The 21,779-nt window shown below is 63.8% G+C and overlaps 4 protein-coding genes across 4 annotated transcripts in view; 1 reads left to right on the forward strand and 3 right to left on the reverse strand.

Annotated features, from left to right (window-relative positions):
• The window catches only part of LOC121163398 (coiled-coil domain-containing protein 130-like), a 469,842-nt gene that overhangs the window by 434,320 nt on the left and 13,743 nt on the right, over positions 1–21,779 (reverse strand). The window lies entirely within an intron of this gene.
• Positions 3,997–7,975, forward strand: MVB12A (multivesicular body subunit 12A). Its single transcript, XM_040990918.1, has 9 exons — positions 3,997–4,111; positions 4,204–4,302; positions 4,397–4,493; positions 6,030–6,156; positions 6,309–6,428; positions 6,521–6,621; positions 6,816–6,877; positions 7,123–7,179; positions 7,352–7,975. Exons 1-9 carry the CDS (start codon positions 4,022–4,024, stop codon positions 7,412–7,414), a joined length of 816 nt encoding a protein of 271 aa, XP_040846852.1. The 5' UTR covers positions 3,997–4,021; the 3' UTR covers positions 7,415–7,975.
• LOC121163424 (leydig cell tumor 10 kDa protein homolog) lies at positions 16,996–17,807 on the reverse strand. The gene is made up of 3 exons (XM_040990984.1): positions 17,701–17,807; positions 17,551–17,606; positions 16,996–17,279 (listed from the first exon to the last, which is right to left on the reverse strand). Exons 1-3 carry the CDS (start codon positions 17,795–17,797, stop codon positions 17,118–17,120), a joined length of 315 nt encoding a protein of 104 aa, XP_040846918.1. The 5' UTR covers positions 17,798–17,807; the 3' UTR covers positions 16,996–17,117.
• Positions 18,578–20,677, reverse strand: LOC121163362 (methylthioribose-1-phosphate isomerase-like). Its single transcript, XM_040990899.1, has 6 exons — positions 20,267–20,677; positions 19,933–20,171; positions 19,669–19,844; positions 19,206–19,382; positions 18,873–19,090; positions 18,578–18,715 (listed from the first exon to the last, which is right to left on the reverse strand). The coding sequence occupies exons 1-6, from the start codon at positions 20,396–20,398 to the stop codon at positions 18,578–18,580; spliced, it is 1,080 nt and encodes a 359-aa protein (XP_040846833.1). The 5' UTR covers positions 20,399–20,677.

Raw genomic sequence — 21,779 nt, forward strand, 5'->3', positions numbered from 1 at the left:
ACGTGTGTGCCAGGACGCACAGGACAGCAGGGAGCACCTGCCAGGGGCCCCCACGGCCAGGGCGCACAGGACAGCGGGGAGCGCCTGCCAGGGGCCCCCACGGCCAGGGCGCACAGGACAGCGGGGAGCGCCTGCCAGGGGCCCCCACGGCCAGGGCGCACAGGACAGCGGGGAGCGCCTGCCAGGGGCCCCCACGGCCAGGGCGCACAGGACAGCGGGGAGCGCCTGCCAGGGGCCCCCACGGCCAGGGCGCACAGGACAGCGGGGAGCGCCTGCCAGGGGCCCCCACGGCCAGGGCGCACAGGACAGCGGGGAGCGCCTGCCAGGGGCCCCCACGGCCAGGGCGCACAGGACAGCGGGAGCGCCTGCCAGGGGCCCCCACGGCCAGGGCGCACAGGACAGCGGGGAGCGCCTGCCAGGGGCCCCCACGGCCAGGACGCACAGGACAGCGGGGAGCGCCTGCCAGGGGCCCCCACGGCCAGGGCGCACAGGACAGCGGGGAGCGCCTGCCAGGGGCCCCCACGGCCAGGACGCACAGGACAGCGGGGAGCGCCTGCCAGGGGCCCCCACGGCCAGGGCGCACAGGACAGCAGGGAGCGCCTGCCAGGGGCCCCCACGGCCAGGGCGCATGAGACAGGCGGGCCACTTGCCAGGGCGCAGGGGACACAGGCTCACCGCAACCAGGATTGATTTGGGGGACATGGGGGTCCCCCCAAGTGCCTTGCCAGGATGTCCAGGGGGCAATCACTCCTAGGAGAGGGCTGTGCCCTGGGCCGTGGGGGGCTGGGAGAGCCCTGGTGGAGGGGCTTCCTTTGGGAAGTGGGTGGGTTCCTGCGCGAGGCAGCCGGAAGGATGTTGCGTGTTTCTTTCCTGTGATTCTTGGGAAGCCCCTGAGTCCGTCAATTCCAATGTTTGTCTAACTGGGCCAGAGGGCAGTGGGGGCAAAGCCTCCCGGGGCACCTGTTCCAGGCCTTCTCCCCTTCCCTCCCCCGGCTCACCTCCCACCCCTGCATCCCCTTGAGATCTAACTGACAGCCAGGAAGTGGGGGCAGTGTGGCCTTGCCAACACGGACCAGGGACAGCCAGGTGCTGCCTGGTGTCCAACCAAAGAGGCTTTCCTGCAAACTGCCCACATCCCCTGCCAAAAAGGAAAAAAAAAAATTTCACTGCACTCTGGGGACTTGCAGAAGTTTCTGGAAGGCCGAGGCTCAGGCCAGTATCCACTGCCTGAGTCCCTGCAAAGCTGGGTCAGAGGTGGGCGCCTGGGTTGGTGGAGGGTGCCGGAGGCCAGCTGCAGCTGAGTTCAGAGCTCAAAGAAGGGTGCATGAAATAGGCATGAGGAAACGGACCCCTACAATTTCATAATCATCATAGACAATGCACCAAGGCTGTCCTCTATTTATACAGAAGCAGTCACAAACATTCGCACAGACTCTTCACACCATGACCAAGGGGGCTTCCCTAACGAGACTGCCACCTGCTTCACTTTCAGGCAGGATATTAACGGTGCGTATCAATCGGAAGCATGCCTGCTACAGGCCTCATTCTACAACTTCAATCAGCTAAGGGAAGAAAGGAGTCAAAGAAGGAACCCAAAGATCAAGGAAAGAAAACCCTAAACGTGACAGATTCCATGGACTGTGCAAGACGGTTAAGGGCAACATCAACTTCCGAGCTCCCATTGCTAGTCAAAGCCAACTCCGCAAGGGCAAACAGTGCCTCAAAGAATTCCGGAACTCTGAGCGGGGTGGGCCGGGTGCCCACGCAGAGGGGTGGAACTGCCTTGAGCTGGTCACAGAGACGTGGGCCTTGCCTGCAGGGGAGGGGCTCTGCTCACACCTTGCCCGCCACACCCCCTGCATGGACCCCAGCAAGGTGAGTCCCAGTGGGTTGAGTAGGTACAGATGGCAAAGCTCAGAACGAGGCGCCAGACAGGTGAGAATGGCGGGCTTGGTACATGAACAAAGAATTGAGGGGAGCATGCCCTGTGGGAACCAAGTTCAGTGGCAGGGAGGGCAGGATCGGGCCTCAGGACACCTGCGGACGCGGGCCGTGGAAGTCGCCGCGTGGGTAGCCAGACAATATTCCTGCAATCGGAGGCTGGGAGCAGCCGCTGTTAGTGGGGGTACGGCAGGACTTGGGGGTGTGAGGGTCTCTGGTGGGGATTCCTGGACCCCTCAGACACACGTGCGCTAACGTCCAGCTTCCTGCCCCATCGTGACCTTTCTGGCATTTGGTCCGGTTCTCACGCGCCCAGAGGCCCCGGGCTAAGGGAGGGACCCAGCATGGTGTGTGTCTCTGTATGTCTGCGTGTGTCTTTTGTTATATCCACTTGACTGCTAAAACAATGTTACATTCACCACAAAGTATTATTACAAATGAGAGGCAAGGCAGGCCTGGCGTGGTGGTATAGCGACTCAAATACTCGCCTTAAAGGCGCTAGGATCCCATACCAAAGCACTGGTTCTAATCCCGGCTGCTCCACTTCCCATCCAGCTCCCTGCCTGTGGCCTGGGAAAGCAGCCGAGGACGGCCCACAGCCTGGGGACCCTGCACCCGCACGGGAGACCCAGACGAAGAGGCTCCTGGTTCCTGGCTTGGGAATCGGCTCAGCTCTGGCCGTTGCGGTCACTTGGGGAGTGCAAATCTTTGTCTTTCCTTCTCCATGTAAATCTAATCTGCCTTTCCAATAAAAACAAATAAATCTTTTTTTAACTTTACTTTTTTATGATGTTTACATAGTTGATCAGGAAAAGCAAATAAATCTTTAAAAACGAGGCAGGATCAGCGAGGTTCTGCGGGCAGGGTGTGAGAGCGGAGTTGGCACGTCACTGCAGAGCAGCAGACGCTGTGGTCGGGCCATGTGCCACCCCACGGCTCCCCGGCGCAGATTCTCACCACAGCTGTTTCCTGACCATGAACCCGTGGGCCTCGCTGCAGCGACCTGCGCCTGAACTCACACGCGCCACATCCGCCAGACAGCTGTTTTTCTCAGAATAGATTTTGAGAAAGGGGCCGACATTGTATGCACTTGACTCCTTTCCCTCACGCTGGATTAAGCATGGATCTTGGGCCCAGCGCTGTAGCCTAGTGGCTAATTCCTCGCCTTGCACATGCCAGGATCCCATAGGGGCACAGGTTCTAATCCCGGCTGTTCCACTTCCCATCCAGCTCCCTGCCTGTGGCCTGGGAAAGCAGTGGAGGACGGCCCAAAGCCTGGGGACCCTGCAGCGGTGTGGGAAACCTGGAAGAAGCTCCTGGCTCCTGGCTTTGGATCGGCTCAGCCGTGGCTGTTGCGCTCACTTGGGGAGTGAGCCAGTTGCTAGATCTTCCTCTCTGTCTGTCCTCCTCAAGTGACTTTGCAATAAAAAATAAACAAATATTAAAACAAGAGAAAGCCACTGGTGGAATATTGCAGTGCTCGTCTTTTTTTTTTTTTTTTAAGATTTATTTACTTATGGAAAGGCAAATTTACAGAGAGAAGGAGAGAAGGATCTTCCAGCAGGGAGCTGGATGGAAAGTGGGGCAGCCGGGACTTGAACCTTCACCGACATGGGAATCCGGCGCTTGCAGGACGAGGATTTCCCCGCCGAACCGTCGCGCCGGGCCCTGGCTTTCTTTGGGGGTCACTGGGCCCTGGCTTTCTTTGGGGGTCACCGGGCCCTGGCTTTCTTTGGGGGTCACTTCCATAACAAGAATGGGGAGTTAGTTCCCCAGGTACCTGCTCTGGTGCTGCAAGGGGTTCTGGGTAATGTAGTCCCCCCGTGTAGTCCGGATGCTTCCCTTACTGGCGGAAGTGGCTCGGTGGTGATACATTGCCAGACCTTCTTCCGCAAACGTCGCTCAGTGAGCGACTGAAGCTGACGTGGCTCAACGTCTGCACGCGATTGGTCAGTCGTCGCTCCGGGCATGCGCTCTGGAGCGACGCGGGGAGGCGTCCGTCGTCGTCGCGGCGCCTTCTGGGAGTTGTAGTCCGGCTGCGGGGGAGGCGGCGTCCCGCCTTCCTCCGAGGGCCGGGAGGATGGAGCCGGGGCCTGCGCCCGACGCGGCGCCGCTGGCCGGCCTGGCCTGGTCGTCGGCCTCGGCGCCGCCGCCGCGGGGCTTCAGCGCGGTGAGCGGGGCGTGCGCGGGGGGCTGCACGCGGTGTCGGGGCGCTCGGGGCTGGGGGGCCCGCGGCCCGGCTGACCCGTCTGCTGCCCCCAGATCTCCTGCACCGTGGAGGGCACCCCCGCCAGCTTCGGCAAGAGCTTCGCGCAGAAGTCGGGCTACTTCCTGTGCCTCTGCGCCCTGGGCAGCTTGGAGGTGAGCGGCGCTCGGCGTTGGGGGGTCACCGCGGGTCTGGGCCGTGTGGGGGTGCGGCCGCCGAGCCTCGCCGGGGTGTCCCGTCTCTCCGCAGAACCCACAGGACAACGTGGTGGTGGACATTCAGATCGTGGTGGACAAGAGCTCCGTGCCCCCGGGCTTCTCCCCGGTCAGCGACCCCCAGGATTCTAGTGAGCCTTGGGGGGCGGGGTGGGGCGGGGCTGGGCCCGGGAGCTCCGCCCTGCAAAACTGCCCGTCCCCCTGCACCTGCCCGGCCTTCCACCTGCCCTGCCCTGCACCTGCCCGGCCCTGCACCTGCCCGTCCCCCTGCACCTGCCCTGCCCTGCACCTGCCCGGCCCTGCACCTGCCCGTCCCTCCACCTGCCCTGCCCTGCACCTGCCCTGCCCTGCACCTGCCCGGCCCGCCACCTGCCCTGCCCTGCACCTGCCTGTCCCCCTGCACCTGCCCTGCCCTGCACCTGCCCTGCCCTGCACCTGCCCTGCCCTCCACCTGCCAGTCCCTGCACCTGCCCGTCCCTCCACCTGCCCTGCCCTGCACCTGCCCGGCCCTGCACCTGCCCGTCCCCCTGCACCTGCCCTGCCCTGCACCTGCCCTGCCCGCCACCTGCCCGGCCCGCCACCTGCCCGGCCTCCACCTGCCCGGCCCTCCACCTGCCCGGCCCTGCACCTGCACCTGCCCGGCCCTCCACCTGCCCGGCCCTGCACCTGCACCTGCCCGGCCCTCCACCTGCCTGTCCCCCTTCACCTGCCCGGCCCTCATCTGTTCAGCCAGGCCCCTTCACCTGCTCCGCCCTACATCTGCCCCTCCCCTGCACCTGCGCTGCCCTACACTCTCATCTGTCCTGCACCTGCCAGGCCCTGCCCCAACCCTCCCCTCCCCTTCCCTGCCCTGCTCTGCCCTCCCCTCCCTGCTCTGCTCTCCCCTCTCCTTCCCTGCCCCAACCCTCCCCTCTAATGCCCTGCCCTGTGCAACCCTCCCCTTCCTCTGCGCCTGCCCTGCGCTCCCCTGCCCCTCTCCGGGACACTGGGTCACGGTAGCCCCAGAGCCCCCCTTCCTGGTCCCTCTGGCAGCTGAGGTGGGGGGCCCCCAGCAGCACCCCGTCCCAGTTCTCTCTTCCGTTTCCAGGCCTCTGCCCTCGCTGCATCTTCCGCCTGGAGCACCCGCCTTTTTTTTTTTCCATCTCTGCCTTCCCTGTCGCAGCTCCTTTGTGTCTCACGTCTTCTCCCAGGCATCCACTCCCCGCTCCGGGTGCCATCCTCCCTGCCCTTGCTCCCCTCCATCGCTCCCTGCCCGTCATTCCACCGTGTGGCTCTCCCGAGTGGCCGAGGGTGCAGGGCTAGGAGCTGGCCACGGCATAGTTTTGGCTTTGCCTGCCAGATGGTGTCAACGTATTTAAAGTTTGTTGAAATCATGCCCGGGCCTGACTTAGCTGCGATTCAAGGCTGGGGATGGGGGGTGGGGGTGGGCGTTTCCACGGCATGTACCCTTCCTGGGGGCAGGAAGTGTGTGTGCCCACAGTCAGCCCTGTCCCCATGGGGTGGGAGGGGCGCTGCTTCGTGACCCCACCTGCTGTGATCCCCTCCTCTGCCCGTCCCTTCTGTGCTGTGACCGCTGGTCTGCGTGCCCACCTGCCCACCTGCCCGCTTCCCACCCCGCTTCCCTCTCTTACCCCCTGCCCCCTTCCCGTGCTGCCCCGCACCCCCAGAGGCCTCCGTTTCCAAGAAGAAGCGCATGTGCGTGAAGCTGGTGCCACTGGGGGCCGCGGACACGGCTGTGGTGGACGTGCGGCTGAGTGGGAAGACCAAGACGGTGCCTGGCTACCTGCGGGTCGGGTAGGGTGACCCCTCCCCAGCCCGACGCGCGTCCTCCCTGGGGGCAGGGGAGGGGGGCCAGCACCGGCTCGCAGCCCCCCAGGCCCAGTGCCCCTCAGTCCCTCCCTCCCCCTGGCCGGCCACGTCTCAGTCCTTCCTCACTCCCGCTGCAGGGATATGGGCGGCTTTGCTATTTGGTGCCGGAAAGTCAAGGTGCCCAAGCCGGTGCCCAAGCCCCGGGGTCTCAGCCGGGACCTGCAGGGCCTCTCGCTGGACACGCCCAGCCAGCCCAGGTGAGTCCTGGGGGGCTGCGAGGGGGCGTGGCCCGAGGGGAGTGGGCTGCGCTTCACCGGGGTGACCTGTCCCCCCACTTCCACTCCTCCAGCAAGGGCCCTGAGCGCGCCCTGTCGCGGCTGGGCTCGCGCGCGTCCACCCTGCGCAGGAACGACTCCATCTACGAGGCCTCCAGCCTGTACGGCATCTCCGGTGAGGAGTGGCGTGGGCGAGGGGCTCAGGTGGCCCCCGGCTCTGAGAAGGGGGTGCGCTTTCCCAAGCGGCAGAGCCGGGAGCCCCATCCAGGTGCCGCAGGCGGGTGCACCGGGTGCGGCCACTGAAAGCTTGTGTGCGTGCGGGACTCAGATCGCCCAACCCCTGCCTCCCCACCTTTTTTTTCTCCCCAGCTATGGATGGGGTGCCTTTCACCCTGCACCCCCGGTTTGAAGGCAAGGGCTGTGGCCCCCTGGTGAGTCCCACGTGGCGAGAGGGAGCCTGGGGTGGGAACCAAGGCGATGGGATGGGGGGGCGAGCAGCGAGGCGGGCAGGGGGGAGCTGGGGGCTGTGGTGCGCCTGAGGGAGAAGGGGGCGTCTCCTGGAGCAGGGGGATGGGCTGGCCGGCAGGTGGGACCAAGACTTGGGTGGGGTACAGGCCCTCCACCCCGGGATGAGGAGGCTGGGAGGGCCCGGGCTGAGCCCCATGCTCTCCGCCAGGTGCTGTCGGCCTTTGCAGACCTGACCATCAAGTCGCTGGCCGACATCGAAGAGGAGGTGGGTGCTGGGGTGGGGGGGAATGGGCCTACATGAGGACACGCTGTTCCCCGCCACCCCCGTCAGGCCACCCCCGTTCTCCTCCAAAGCTGGGAGTCCCTTGGTGCCCCAAGTTCCTGGGCCAACCCTTCCCCCAACAGCTGACTCTCCATCTTCCTTCCCACCCCACCAGTACAACTACGGCTTCGTGGTGGAGAAGACAGCGGCCGCGCGCCTGCCCCCCAGCGTCTCCTAGCCCTGGAGGAGGGGGTGTGGGCTGGACGAGGCTGCGTGGGGAACCCCGCGGGGGAGACCAGTGCCTGGAAGCCATCGGTGTCCGAAACCCCGGGTGGCCCTTCGGAATAAACACTACCCTGTCCGCGCTCCCCCACGCGCCGTCTCAAGTCCTTTCCTGGCCGTCGGTGGGGACTGGGCTGCAGCTGCAGCATTGGGGAGATAGCACGGAGCCCCCCTAGTGTGGGGGGGCAGGTCGAAGCTGGGTGCTCTGCAGGTGCCCGCTTGTGTTGCCATGGTGACCTGTGACTGTGGGGTGGGGGGCATCACCCGGTTAACCTGCCTGGGTCTGCCCCAGCCCTGTGGCAGCTGACCTTGAACCCCGAGTCCGAGATGCTAGTCTCCACCCAACTTCCCACCAGCCACCTCCGTTCCACACACCTGCTGGGGGGACACGCCCCTGGGAGCCCGGGCACCCCCTCCAGTCACATGGAACTCCACCTTCTGTGTGTAATGTTGAAAGATGCTGGGTTCCGGGCCTAGCGCAGTGGCCTAGCAGCTGAAGTCCTCGCCTTGAACGCACCGGGATCCCATATGGGCACCAGTTCTAATCCTTGCAGCTCCACTTCCCATCCAGCTCCCTGCCTGTGGCCTGGGAAAGCAGTGGAGGACGGCCCAAAGCCTTGGGACCCTGCACCTGCATGGGAGACCCGGAAGAGCTCCTGGCTCCTAGTTTCAGATCGACTCAGCTCCGGCCGTTGCGCTCGCTTGGGGAGTGAATCATCAGACAGAAGATCTTCCTCTCTGTCTCTTCCTCTCTCTGTATTTGACTTTGCAATAAAAATAAATAAATCTTTTTTTTTTAAAGAGGAAAAAGAAGACAGAAGGCAATATATGTTTCAATAATTTTTAAAAAGTTATAACACACTTTAGTCTTTTCCCCTCATGTACAAGGGGGCGGGGGCACAGGAGAAGTCGGTGAGGGTTGAGCTGGGTGGGGGTGACAAGGCAGGAGGATTCGGGCAACACAGGAGATTCAAGGTCAAGGGAGGGCCCGTGAGGCAAGGAGACGGTAAGCAGGCCGCACTGTCCTCCCCTGGGCATGTCACGGGTCATACACAGTCAGTGTGTGTGTGGGGGTGCAGGTGATGGGCCTGCGGTGGAGTGCTGCAGGCTGCGGCCGCTGGAGGGAGTTGCCTTATTACAGTGGGCGCACGTCTGGCTTGTCCCAGGTGCTCCAGCCGCAGCCAGCAGCCCTGCACCTGGACTTTGCAACGGGGGAGCTCAGCACAGCACACACCCATCGGGTCCCTGAAGACCACAGTGCCCTGGTATACAGAAGGCGCCCACTGAGGGTACAGCCAAGACATGCGGAGCCGGCATGCCAGGCTCACCCTGTTCCCCTCACAGCTGCCAGCACAGGGCCGGGCGCACGTGCCCCGGAACTGCAATATGCACACCTTCCTGTCTTCTTTCCTTCCTTCATTTATTTTTATCGGAAAAGCCGATTTGCAGAGCCCAAGGGGCTGCAACAACCTGAGCTGAGCTGATCTGAGGCCAGCAGCCAGGAGCTCCTTCCAGGTCTCCTACACGGGTGCAGGGTCCCAGGGATTTGGGCCGTCCTCCACTGCTTTCCCAGGCCACAAGCCTGGGATGGGAAGTGGAACAGTCGGGACTTGAACCTGTGTCCATATGGGATCATGATGCTTGCAAGTCAAGGATTCAGCCACTAAGCCATCGCACCAGACTGATAGCAACTGCTTCACCTGCTGCTCGGCCAGGTGCCAACTGTTGGTGTCCTCGATGCACCCCAGGCCAGTTGTGGGTCTAGAGTGCCTGCACCGGAGAAGGGAGGGAAAACTGAAGCTGAGGCTGGACCTGGGAGAGAGGCTGTCTCCACTCACCCATCCACCCACCCATCCATCCACCCACCCATCCACCCACCCATCCATCCTGTCCTCTGTCCTTCTCCCTTCCTCCTTCTTCCCATCCCTCCCACCTACTCATCTGTCCATTTCCCTGTCCTTTCTCCCCCCTCCCTCCGCTCAGCCCCCATGCCACCAGCTCCATCATGATCCACTCACTCGGTCACCCCATCTGTTTATTTCACTGAATCCTCTCACCATCTCACACCATGCACCTGTCCCTCATCTGTTTGTCCCTCTCAAAACGCTCCCAGCCCCTTAGCTCCTCTTCCCCATGCCACTTGACCACACACACACACACTTGTGCTTCCCACAGGCCATCAACACCCTTCCACACCCAAGCCCCGATCCTGCCCATGGGTCCTTCCCCCTAACTTCATCTACACTGGCAACCACCCTTTGCTCAAGCCCTCCTCTTGAGTGTGGATCATGCCTACACCTGCTTCTCAGCTGTGCACCCTTCACTCCCTGCTCGGCCCACTCTGGAGAGCCCCTTTCTCCAACCCTACTGGTGTCTGATAGCGTGAGCCAGTCCCAGGGTCGGGCCTGTGAGCCCAGCACGGCCACGTGCTGATGGAGTCTGTGGCCAGGCGAGTGGGTGGGTGGAAGGGTCCCCTGCTCCCGGTGCACCAGGTGGGTGTAGTCTGCTAGGCGCTGCGCCCCCGGGGTCCTGCACCGACTTCCGCAGCAGCAGCTCGCGGCTCCGGCTTCAACGGGGCGGCGGGGCGCTTGCGGTGCGGAGACGGCGCCACCCCGTGGGCGCAGCAGCAGAGGACGCACGGATGCAGCCGCCACCGAGGGCCGCACGGGAGAGGTGCTGCACCTCCACAGACTGGCCACCTCAGGACCCAGGCCGCTCAGCTCAAGTCTGCAGGCTGGTGGGCACGGGATGAGGCTGTATCCCCTCCAGCAAGGCCCAGCTGGGGCGCCTGGCAGGGACCCCCACCCACCAATCACCTGTTCTATCCGGATGGGGATGGAAATTAAATGGATGAATTTTGGAGGGAGAGAGGTGAAGGGGTGTGGCACAGCAGGGTCATGGAGCACCTGCATTCCCTACCCAGCGCAGGTTCAAGTCCCGGCTGCATCGCATCCCATCCAGCTCCCTGCTAATGAACCTGCAAAAGCTGTGGAGGATGGTCCAAGTGCTTGCCCCTCTGCACGCACACGAGAGACCCAGAACACGCCCCTGACTCCTGGCTACATCGTGGGTCATGGCTACGTCAGGGTCCCACGTCTGAGCTCCTTACACACGCTGGGCAGCCTGGCAATCCTCTTATGCTTCTGTTTTTTTTTTTTTTTTTTTTTTTAAGATCTGCTGGTTCACTCCCCCAAGCAGCTGCAATGACCAGAGCTGAGCCAATCCAAAGCCAGCAGCCAGGAACCTCCTCTGGGTCTCCCACACAGGTGCAGGGTCCCAAGGCTTTGGGCCATCCTCCACTGCTTTCCCAGGCCACAGGCAGGGAGCTGGATGGGAAGTGGAGCAGCCGGGAATAGAACCAGCGCCCATATGGGATCCTGGCACATGCAGGGCGAGGAATTTAACCACTACGCTATCGCGCCAGGCTCATGTTTTTGTTTTAAAGAATATCCAACTAGTGTGTGCCAATTGGTCTACCTGCCTAAGATGCCCACATCCCAGCCGCATCAGCGTGCCTGGTTGAGTCCTGGCCCTGGGGCCCTGCTCCTGCACGCCCTGGGGGGTAGCAGGTGATGGCTTGGGCTCTGGCCTCCCAGGTGCACAACCACATGGTGTTTCCAGGGCTGCTAATTTTATTGGAAAGGCAGATGTTACAGAGAGGAGAGACAAAGATCTTCCACCTGCTGGTTCATTCCCCAAGTGGCTACAACAGGAGGAGGGCGAGCAGAGCAGGTTGGCTCGCTCTCCTGGAGGCCAAGCTTTGCAGCACGCGCCGGGTCTGTGGATGCACGGAGGTGGACTTGGTCAACACACAGACCTCACACAGATCTCAACTCCGGAGCTACCAAAACGACTGCCCCAACCACTCAGGTAGCACCCTGGGGACACGTCGGGGTCTCTAAGGCGTCCTCACACGCCCGTCCCACATCCCTGGGTGTGGATGTGGTTTTGACAGCAACGAGTGGTCCCCTCTCCCTCCAGGAGAATAAGACTGAAACGTGGGTCCCCCCCGCCTTCCTCCACACCTGATCAGCTCACCGTGATCAGAGCCCCACATGGCTGTGTATCCCTCCCGACGATGTAAACAGTATTACAAATAATAATAATAATGATAAGTTAGTCCCGGGGTGTCCTGGCAGGGCCCCTAAAAGCAGCAGGCGCGTCTGTGTGGGCACCCAGGGCCAGGCGTGCGATGGCTGAAGGGGCCAGGCGGACATGGGGTGTCCTGGGGGGCGGACTGTTTGTAGGGTGTAAGGCAGGGGCCCCAGGGGCGGGAATGGGCTGCGCGAGGCCTGGGAGATGGGGTGCGCCCCGCGGGGGCGGCGGGAGCACGGCGTTGGGAGGTCACGGGGTTGCAGGGGGTCGTGGGGCTGCACCCCAGGGCTCGCGGGACAGGGGTGAGGCGAGGAGGGCGTGTTTGGGGTCGGCCTCCTCCGTTCGTCGCCTCCGTCTCCACCCGGGCATCTGCTCCAAGGCCCAGCAGCGCCTCGAGCCCGTCAGGTGGCCGCTCTGCCTCCGCCCGCGCCCGGGATCCTGGATGGTCGCTCCGTCGCCCCGGGACCCCCGCCGCACCCCAACTCCATCCTCGGCCGGCCGGGTGATGCGGCCCCTTTAAGACTCTTCACAACAATGAAGCCGCTTGGGTCATCCCGCCCCCGTCGCCCGTCCCCATTGGCGACTTCTGCAACCTCCTCCTGCTATTGGCTGCGCCTCCAGCCCTCCCCGTCGCGGTCAGCGTCCTGCTCACTCATTCGCTGACTTTGAAGTCAGTCTTCCCGAGCTCACCCAGTCGAAAGGCTGAGCGAGAGACGCTGTGTGGCCAATCAGAGCGGGAGAGCTCCGCATCCGGGGCGGGCCCTAGGTTCATTCAGAACATTCCTGCTGTCGCCGCACCCCGCAACCTGCGCACCCTGAGACCTGCTGCACCTCACCACGTGCTGCACCCCCAGATCTGCTGCACCTCATCACGTGCTGCACCCTGAGACCTGCTGCACCTCACCACGTGCTGCACCCCGCAACCTGCGTACCCTGAGACCTGCTGCACCTCAGCACGTGCTGCACCCCGAGACCTGCTGCACCTCACCACGTGCTGCACCCCGAGACCTGCTGCACCCCAGACCTGCTGCACCTCATCACGTGATGACCCCGAGACCTGCACCTCATCACGTGCTGCACCCTGAGACCTGCTGCACCTCACCACGTGCTGCACCCCGGGACCTGCACCTCATCACGTGCTGCACCCCCAGATCTGCTGCACCTCACCACGTGCTGACCCCGAGACCTGCTGCACCCCAGACCTGCTGCACCTCATCACGTGCTGCACCCCGACTCCTGCTGCACCTCACCACGTGATGACCCCGAGACCTGCTGCACCTCACCACGTGCTGCACCCCACCACCTGCCGCACCCCGACACCTTCCACACCCTGACACCTGCCTCTCCGGAGGTGGTTCTGCGTGTAGGGGTTCAGCGGCCAGTGCCCCGCTGCCTCAGCCCCACACGCCGGCTCCCCCACTTCTCCTCTGACTCAGCCCGGGCTGGACCACCCACCCCGTGTCCTCAGGAAACCCCGCGCCACCTGCCTGCCCGTCTGCCTTTTTTTTTCTATTTATTTTGCCGGCTATGGCGGATGTTTTAATTTCTGTCTCTCTCTCCCTGGGGACCGTGTCTGGCCAGGACGGGGGTATACAGCAGGCGCCAGGACGGGGTATACAGCAGGTGCCCAGTCGGTTCCTCAGAGGGACGGGCTGGCTCATGTCCTGTTCACTTCCATCCCCATGACCCGGGGGTGCAGCAGGGCAGCCCCAGACCAGTGACCCAGGGTGGGGTGCAGCAGGGCAGCCCCAGGCCAGTGACCCAGGGTGGGGCGCAGCAGGGCAGCCCCAGGCCAGTGACCCAGGGTGGGGCGCAGCAGGGCAGCCCTAGGCCAGTGACCCAGGGTGGGGCACAGCAGGGCAGCCCCAGGCCGGTGACCCAGGGTGGGGCGCAGCAGGGCAGCCCCAGGCCGGTGACCCAGGGTGGGGTGCAGCAGGGCAGCCCCAGGCTTTTGCTTCCATGACCTCTATGTTATTGTCATGGCTCCCCTGACCTGTACACTGGCCCGGTGAGCCCCCCATGCTCACAGCCCACCCCCCAGCTCCCTGTCTATGGGAAAGCAGTGGAGGACAGCCCAAAGCTTTGGGACCCTGCACCCACGTGGGAGACCCAGAAGAGGCTCCTGGCTTCAGATTGGCTCAGCTCCGGCTTGGGGAGTGAACCAGCAGATGGGAAATCTTTGTGTTATTCCACCTTACAAATAAGTAAATGACAGGAGATTCGGGTGGAGCCCCCCTTCTGCCCGCCGCTGGCTCTGTCCCCACCCGTCGTAAGGATGCGGATGGAAGATATGACAATGTGCACCCATGGCTCGGGCTGGTGCAGGGTGCTGTGTGAGCCTCGGGGACAGTGTCACCCCCATTTCTCAGACATGGAAGTGGAGGTCTGGAGAGGCCCAGGCCGCACAGTAGGCAGAATGGACAGGACTGGGTGCTGGGTGTCCTGTGCCTCCTGCCAGAGGGGCTGGGGTCCCCAGGGCCAGTGGTGGGGAGAGCCCTGGGACTGGCTTTTCACAGCTGCTGTCATCACGCCCCTCTCACAGTTGGGGAAAGTGAAGCAGGTGGTGTCCTGGGACCACAGAGCGAAAGGGGCGTGCCTGTGTGTGTGGGGAACCTTCTCCCAGTGCCTTGGAGATGAGGCCCTAGTGGCCTGGCCGCAAGGCAGGCCTCCCACTCCCTCTGGGGGCAGGGCAGGGGGTGGGGCCCTGCCAGCTCCCTCCCCCACTGAGTCACAGGACCTCTATGGTGAGCTCAACGTCTGGGAATTTGCGGGCTTCTGACCCCCCCAGCCCTGTGGGAAACGCTGCGCCAAGTGTGTGTGTGTGTGCATGTGTGTGCGCGTGCACGGCTATGCGTGCTGGGGTGGGGTCACCGTCCTTCCCTCCTGGGGTGTCCTGTCCTGCTACGGTTTGGGGCGGGGGCAGCTGAGTGCCTCTGGCCTTTACCGCGCTGAGGGTCCGTGGTCAGTTAGCAGATGAGGCCAGGGAAGGCTGGCACGGGCTGCTGGGTCTGGGGGCAGGGTGATGAGGGGATCATCCTTGGAAGGTCATGGGGTTGTGGGTGAAGGAGACCCCCACAAAGCCTTTCCTGGCCTCTGGCTGCCCCTGGGAAAGGCTGGCACTGAGCAGGCACCAGGCTCAGGGCTCCAGGCGCCGCCCAGTGGCCAGTGGGACCACAGCCTGGTCTGATCTATCTTTCTCCCTTCCTCCCTGTCTCTCTCTCTCTCTTTCTCTCCTGCCACCTTCCAGGTAGGTCAGTAGGGGCAGCCGGGACAGGCGACCTGTTAAGGGGTGCCAGGGGCAGCAGGTGGCTCATTTCTGTCTCCCGCCCTTCACATACAAGCTGCCCAAGCCCCCGCTGGGCACAGCAATGAACATGCTGGCACTCCGTGTCTGAAGATCCAGGGATTCGGGAGACCTGGATGGAGGCCCTGGCTCCCAGGCTGGCATGATGGGCGCTCAGCGGAGTGGACCAGCTGACAGCAGATCTCTGCACCTCCCCAATAAAACATGAACACGGCCCCCTGCGCCTCGGGGTTGGCCAGGGTGTGGGGTGGCAGGGAGAGGTTGGGTCTGGGTGGCCCTTGCGTTGTTCCCTCAGCTGTGTGCTGGGTCTGGAGTTGTGTTATTCTGCCTGCCCCAAACTCAGGCCTGCTGAAAGGGCTCCATTGGAGAGTCCTCCCCTGCAAGCGCCGAGATCCCACGTGGGTGCCAGTTTGTGGCCTGGGAAAGCAGTGGAGGACGGCCCAGAGCCTTGGGACCTGCACCCTCGTGGGAGACCCAGAAGAGGCTCCTGGCTCAACAGCTCTGGGGGTGAAGTGCACCCGTTACTCCTGTGTCTGTCTTTCCTTTCATCCCAGGAGGGCAAGCCAGCTCCACCTGAGGCCTGGGGTGTGGAGGGGGGACTGTACCCCGAGTGCTCCAGGGGTGGCCTCTGACCCACAGGGGTCCGTTTGCAGACACAGTCCTCTGACCCCTCAGGGATGGGAGCAGTTGCCTTGGCTGGGCGGCCGCAGCCTTCCTGGGCGCAGGTGGAGACCATGCAGGCAGATCTACGTAGGGGTTAAGATCCTCCATGACTGCAAGGCCCGGCGGCGTGGTCTAGCGGCTAAAGCCTGCGCCGGGATCCCAAAGGGTGCCGGTTCGTATCCTGGCTGCTCCACTTCCCATCAAGCTCCCTTCCTGTGGCCTGGGAAAGCAGTGGAGGACGGACCAGGTCCTTGGGACTCTGCACCCGCATGGAAGACCCGGAAGAGGCTCCTGGCCAGCTCAGCTCCCACTCCTCTCTGTGTATCTGCCTTTGCAATAAAAATAAAACTTGGGCCCGGCGCGGTGGCGTAGTGGTCCTCGCGCGCCCGGGATCCCATCCGCTTCCCTTCCATCTCCCTACCTGCCTTCTGGGAAAGACATCGGAAGTTCCTCTCTGTATATATACATACGCCTTTTAAAAATAAATCTTTTAAGTCCATGTGTCCCCCACACACTCACAAATCAGAGATTCAGCATGGACTCATCACACACACTTACTAGTTAGGACACGGGCAGTAAATACTCCTCACCAAGGTACGGAATCCGCACACCCCTCCTAAATTTGCTCCTTGATTGTTGAATTGTCATTGAAATAGTCCCACAAAGTTGATAAGGCCTTGCATCCAATTTTGACATATCGGTTGCTCCATACTGTGTCAATTTATCTCTTAATGTTATATATTGTTGCTGATGTCATGTTGGGGCTTTTACTTGACTGGGATTTTGCTTTGTTGGCTTTGCCTTTGGACCGGGGAGGGTCTCCCTAAGAAGCCACTGAACTTGACCAGACAGTAATATGCTGGACTCTGTGCTTGGTGTATGCTTGCAATGAAGGGATCTCAACTAAACTTGAACTGTGGTTATGCAACGGGATGTGGGGGGGGGAGGAACCCACCATGGGAGGAGGGTTAGGGGGAGTCCCTGTGCTTATAGAACTGTGTCACATAATATAATGTAATTAACAAAAAGTCCAGGGGCCGCCCGACCCTGGTGACCCCTCACCCTCTCCAGTGGCCCCCCACCCTGGTGGCGCCCCAGTTCACTGCTCCCCCAGACCGCGGGGCGGAACAGCCTGGTTTATTGTTGGGGTGCAGGTACAGACAGGACGGTCCCATCCAGAGCGGACCAGGCATGTCCACCATAGTGGGCGTGTCCATCAAGGCGGGCGGTCACTCCAGAGCTATGGGCGTGTCCAATCAGCTCTGTGGGCGGGGCCCAGGGCGTGTCCAGAGGCGGGCGTGTCCAACCAGCACTGTGGGCGGGGCCCAGGGCGTGTCCAGAGGCGGGCGTGTCCAACCAGCCCTGTGGGCGGGGCCCAGGGCGTGTCCAACCAGCACTGTGGGCGGGGCCCGGGGCGTGTCCCATCAGCGCTGTGGGCGTGACCGCCAAGGTGGGCGTCTCCATTGATGTGGGCGGTCACAGCAGCGCTGGGGGCCGTGGGCGGGGCGCAGGGGCGTGGCTGCCACGGTGGGCGTGTCCCGGCAGCGTTGGGCGTGTCCACCAGCGCGGGGGGCGTTCCCCGGCGTCGCCCCGCCCCTCAGGAGCCCGCCTTGCTTGCGCCCTTGCCAGCCCCGGCCCCCTTCTTGGCCCCCTTCTTGTCGGCCGGCGCCTGCAGCAGCGCCAGCCTCTTGGGGAGGCTGCTGCTGGCCTTCAGCACCACGTCGTGCTCGATCTTCTTCCGGATCCCCACCTCGAGGTCCTGCGGGGACAAGCACGGGGCGACGGGTGGGCGGGCGTGCGGGCAGGCCCAGCCTCGGCACCCCCAGCCCCGCAGCACCTGCAGTCCCGGCTCACGCCGCCGCCATGCTCCTGTCTGCCACCCGCCCGGGACTTCCACCCTGCACCCGCGTGGGGGACCCGGAAGAGGCTCCTGGCTCCTGGTCGGCTCAGCCGCTGCAGGAGCTGCCGCTTGCAGAGCACGCCGGCGGACGGAGCAGCTGGCCGTCTGTGCCCTCTCCTCCCGCACTCACCTTCCGCAGCTTCTGCTGCTGCACGATGCGCGCTTTCTTGGGGGCGATGATCCGGCCTGCAGGGAAGGCAGGGCGTGTGAAGCCGGGAGGCCCCAGGACGCTCTCCCTCCCGCCGCCCGCGGCTTCCCCAGCCCCCGGCCCGCGCCTCACCGCCTTTCCTCGGGCCCCGGCTGCGATCCGCCGCCGCCGACGCCGCCTTGCTCTTGGCCGGCCGCTGCGCCTGGAACTTACGCTGCCCCTGCGCCATGATGGGGCTCGCGCCGGAAGAGGCAGGGCTTCTGCCGGAAAGGCGGGCACGCGCCGGAAGAGGCGGGGTACGCGCCGGAAGAGTGGCTCCTGACGCAATCCAGCCGGGCGGCGCGGCCGCGAAGACTCACGGGATAGAGCGTGGCATAGCGTTAAAGGGACAGGCACCCTTCTGGGTGCTCGTGTAGTTTTCTGTGCTTTATGCATGAACTCAAACCAGGGGTAGGCCCAGACGAGGCAGTCTGACCTCTGGCTGCAACATTTAGAAAAAAACGTTTAAACAGCCTTGTTCCAGGTGCTTGGACCCTGCAACCACATGGGAGACCCGGAAGGAGAACCGGCCACTGGGGCCAGTTAGGGAGTGACCAGCGCAAGGATGAGCTCCCTCGCTCGCCCTCCCTCTGAAATAAACACATCTTACAAGACAGAAAATAATAATTTATTCTCATGAAATATATTATAAAACCTGTGAGAAACAGCCAGGTCAGGGGACAGGGGACTGCTACCCCTGGGCTCCCAGGGACAGGGCAGCCGGGTTAGGAGGCTGTGGGGGGCTGGCCACCCCTGGTTCCCGGGTAGGGGACGGGGCTGGCCACCCCTGGTTCCTGGGCAGGGGACGGGGCTGGCCACCCCTGGTTCCTGGGCGGGGGGACGGGGCTGGCCACCCCTGGTTCCCGGGCAGGGGACGGGGCTGGCCACCCCTGGTTCCTGGGCAGGGGACGGGGCTGGCCACCCCTGGTTCCTGGGCGGGGGACGGGGCTGGCTACCCCTGGGCTCCTGGCTAAAGGGCAGCGTGGAGCTGGTCAGGGGTGAAGACGCCCAGTTCTGTGATGATTCCCCCGGTGATGAGCTCGTGGGGGGTGACATCGAAGGCGGGGTTCCAGACCCCAATGCCTGGAGGGGAGAGAGGCAGAGCTGGCTGTACTGGGTCTGTTTGCACCCGGGGGGCTGTGGGGCTGGCTTGGGGGGGCCTTCCCTGACCGTCCCACCCAATGTGGAGCGAGACAAGGCCTCCTGGCGGGGAGGTCCTGGTTATGGGGGCACACCCCCATGCCTGCCCCGGGTGGGCAGCTCACCGGGCGCCGCGATGCGTTCACGTCTGTCAGCTCCTGGCCGGGGCGCTCCTCGATGGTGATGTCGGCGCCCGTCTGCAGCCGCAGGTCGCAGGAGGAGCTGGGCGCCGCCACGTAGAAGGGGATCCCGTGGTGCTTGGCGGCGATGGCCAGCTGGTAGGTGCCCACCTTGTTAGCCGTGTCCCCGTTGGCCACCACGCGGTCGGCGCCTACCACCACGGCTGCGAGGGAGCACGGTCAGGGGGTGAGCGGGCGGGGCGTCGACACCTGGACCCTGGCTGGCCAAGCCTCGTCCACCCAGGCCAGGCCACCTCCCGGGGAAGAGGTCACGCCCACCTGACACGTCCTTGTGTGCCATGGCCGCCGCCGACATGCTGTCCGTGATGAGGGTGGCGGGGATGTGCTCGTAGACCAGCTCGAAGGCCGTGAGCCGGGCTCCCTGGTTGTAAGGCCGGGTCTCCGTGCAGAAGGCGTGCTCCAGGCGGCCCAGGCTGTGCAGGGAGCGGATCACGCCTGCGAAACGGCGGGGTGGTGGTTAGGGGAAGGGGTGTGCCAGGGTCCCCACGCGTGTTCACAGTCCCAGCCCCGGGTGTCCTGTGCCGGCTCTGCTTCCCATCCGCTGGTTCACTCCCAAATGGCCCTTAATGGCTGGGCCAGGCTGAAGCCAGGAGCTTCCTCTGGGTCTCCCACCCGGGTGCAGGATCCTAAGACCTTGGGGGCACAAGCAGAGAGCTGGATGGCAAGTGGGACGGCTGGGACTTGAACCCGTGCCAACTGACACACCATGGCTCCCACTCACCCAGGGCCGTGCCGTAGCCAGCGGTGGCCAGCGCCCCGGTGTTGCAGTGGGTCAGCACGGTCACCTTGCCGCCCCCCGGGGCTGCCTTGGCTAGCAGGTCTTGCGCTCCCAGGTCCCCGATGCGCCTGTTGTCCTTGAGGTCCTGTTCCAGCATGGCCTCGGCGTAGCGGATCACTCTGGGGCCGAGGAGAAGGGGGCCTGAGCGTCTGCGGAGCGGCCTGGGCTAGCCCGGCGCGGGTGTCCGTTCCGGGGAGGCCCCGGTACCTCTCCCGCACCGCCTCCTCCGTGGCGCCGTCCTGCTCGGCCTCACGGGCCGCGGCGTCGGCCAGGTCCCGGGCGGCGCGGGCCATGTTGACCGCCGTGGGCCGGGCGGTGACCAGGAAGCTCAGGCGTTCGCGGACAAAATGCATGAGGGCGGCGAGTCCTGGGCCCCCGGCGCCCGCCTGCAGCTCCACGACCAGGCTGAGGCAACCCACCAGGGCGATGGCTGGGGCCCCGCGCACCTGCCGGGGCCAACAGAGATGCGGTGGGCTTGCGCGTCGGTCCCTTCTCCTCCCCGCCGCCGCCACCGTGCGCGCCCAGGCCGCGCCGCTCCCACCTTCATGGCGCGGATGACCTCCCAGGCCTGCTGCACCGACTCCACCGCCTCGTAGCGGCTCTGCCCCGGCAGCAGCAGCTGGTCCAGGATGTGCAGCGAGCCCCGGGAGGAGCGGATGGCTTCCAGCGCCATGGCCTCGGTAGCCGCCGTGCGCGCTCAGCCGCCTTCCGCAGCGCGTGCGCCCGGGACGCACGGGAACGGGGCGGGACCAGGTCTCTGGGCGGGGAAAGCTCCGGAGCCGGACGCACACGCGCGCAGCAGCCCTAGAACTGGGTGTGTGGGAATCACACAGCCTGCTTCTCCCAAATCCCAGGAGGCCAGCCTGAAGGCGCTGGCGCAGGGAACCTCCGGCCGCTGCATCCCGTGGCTGGCAGAGGGGCCTGCGCCAGCTTCCACCTGCCAGAGGGTCTTGGCAAACTTGACTCCGGGGGCAGGGGGTACTCTCCGTTGTCCCCCCTCTGTATTTTTAAATGCCCACTCCTGCCCCAGGGCTGAGACAGGCATACTACGGGGTGGTTCTCACCCGTGTTTTTATTTCTGCAAAGGCAGCGACGACGCCCTTGCAGAGTCCACTCCCCACGGACTTGGGGGACTCAGGAGAGGTCCACGCCAGCGCCTTGAGGGCAGGTCCCATCCCGCGGCCCTTCATCCCCACCCCTCCCTGCTCAGCCTGTGCAGCTCACCCCGGATCCCAGGCCAAACCCCAGAAACCCACGGCACTCCGCCCTCTGCTGGACATTCCCAGGAACTGCCGATGCCGAGATGCATCACTGACCATGGCTGACCACCGCTGACCACGGCTCACAGCCGCCCTCTGCTGGACATTCTCGGGAACTGCTGATGCCGAGATGCAGCCCAGGCCCAGCAGGAGAGAAGATGCTGAGATGGACTTGGCGGTGGGGTGGCAAGAGGCAGGCGTGGGGCCAGCTGGGGCGCAGCAGGACGGCTGCAGGGTTGAGGGCAGAGCTCCAGGAACTTGAACATGGCCGTGCCAGTCCCTGAGCTGGGGCATTCTGGATGGCTATGGGAACAGCCCTAGGTGCTCCACTGCCACCCAGCTCCCTGCCTGTGGCCTGGGAAAGCAGTGGAGGACGGCCCAAGGCCTTGGGACCCTGCACCTGCGTGGGAGACCCGGAACAGTCTCTTGGGCAGCTCAGCTCCCACTGTGGCCACTTGGGGGGGTGAACCAGCGTGTGGAAGATCTTCCTCTCTGTGTATCTGACTTTGCAATAAAAATAAAACTTGGGCCCGGCGCGGTGGCACACAGACGGAAGATCTTCCTCTCTGTCTCTCCTCTCTATCTCTCCTCTCTGCATATCTGCTTTTCCAATAAAATAAATCTTAAAAAAAAATAAAACTTAAAAAGTCCAGGGGTCCCCCTGCCTCCCCAACACACACACACACATGCACACTCTCGGATATGCAGAGAACAAGGCTTGATCAGCATGGACTCACACACACCTTACTAGTTAGGACACGGGCAGTAAGTACTCCTCACCAAGGTATGCAAGAT

This window comes from Ochotona curzoniae, unplaced genomic scaffold (genome assembly GCF_017591425.1).
Source record: "Ochotona curzoniae isolate NIBS_2020 unplaced genomic scaffold, NIBS_Ocur_1.0 contig_605, whole genome shotgun sequence".
Lineage (NCBI taxonomy): Eukaryota > Metazoa > Chordata > Mammalia > Lagomorpha > Ochotonidae > Ochotona > Ochotona curzoniae.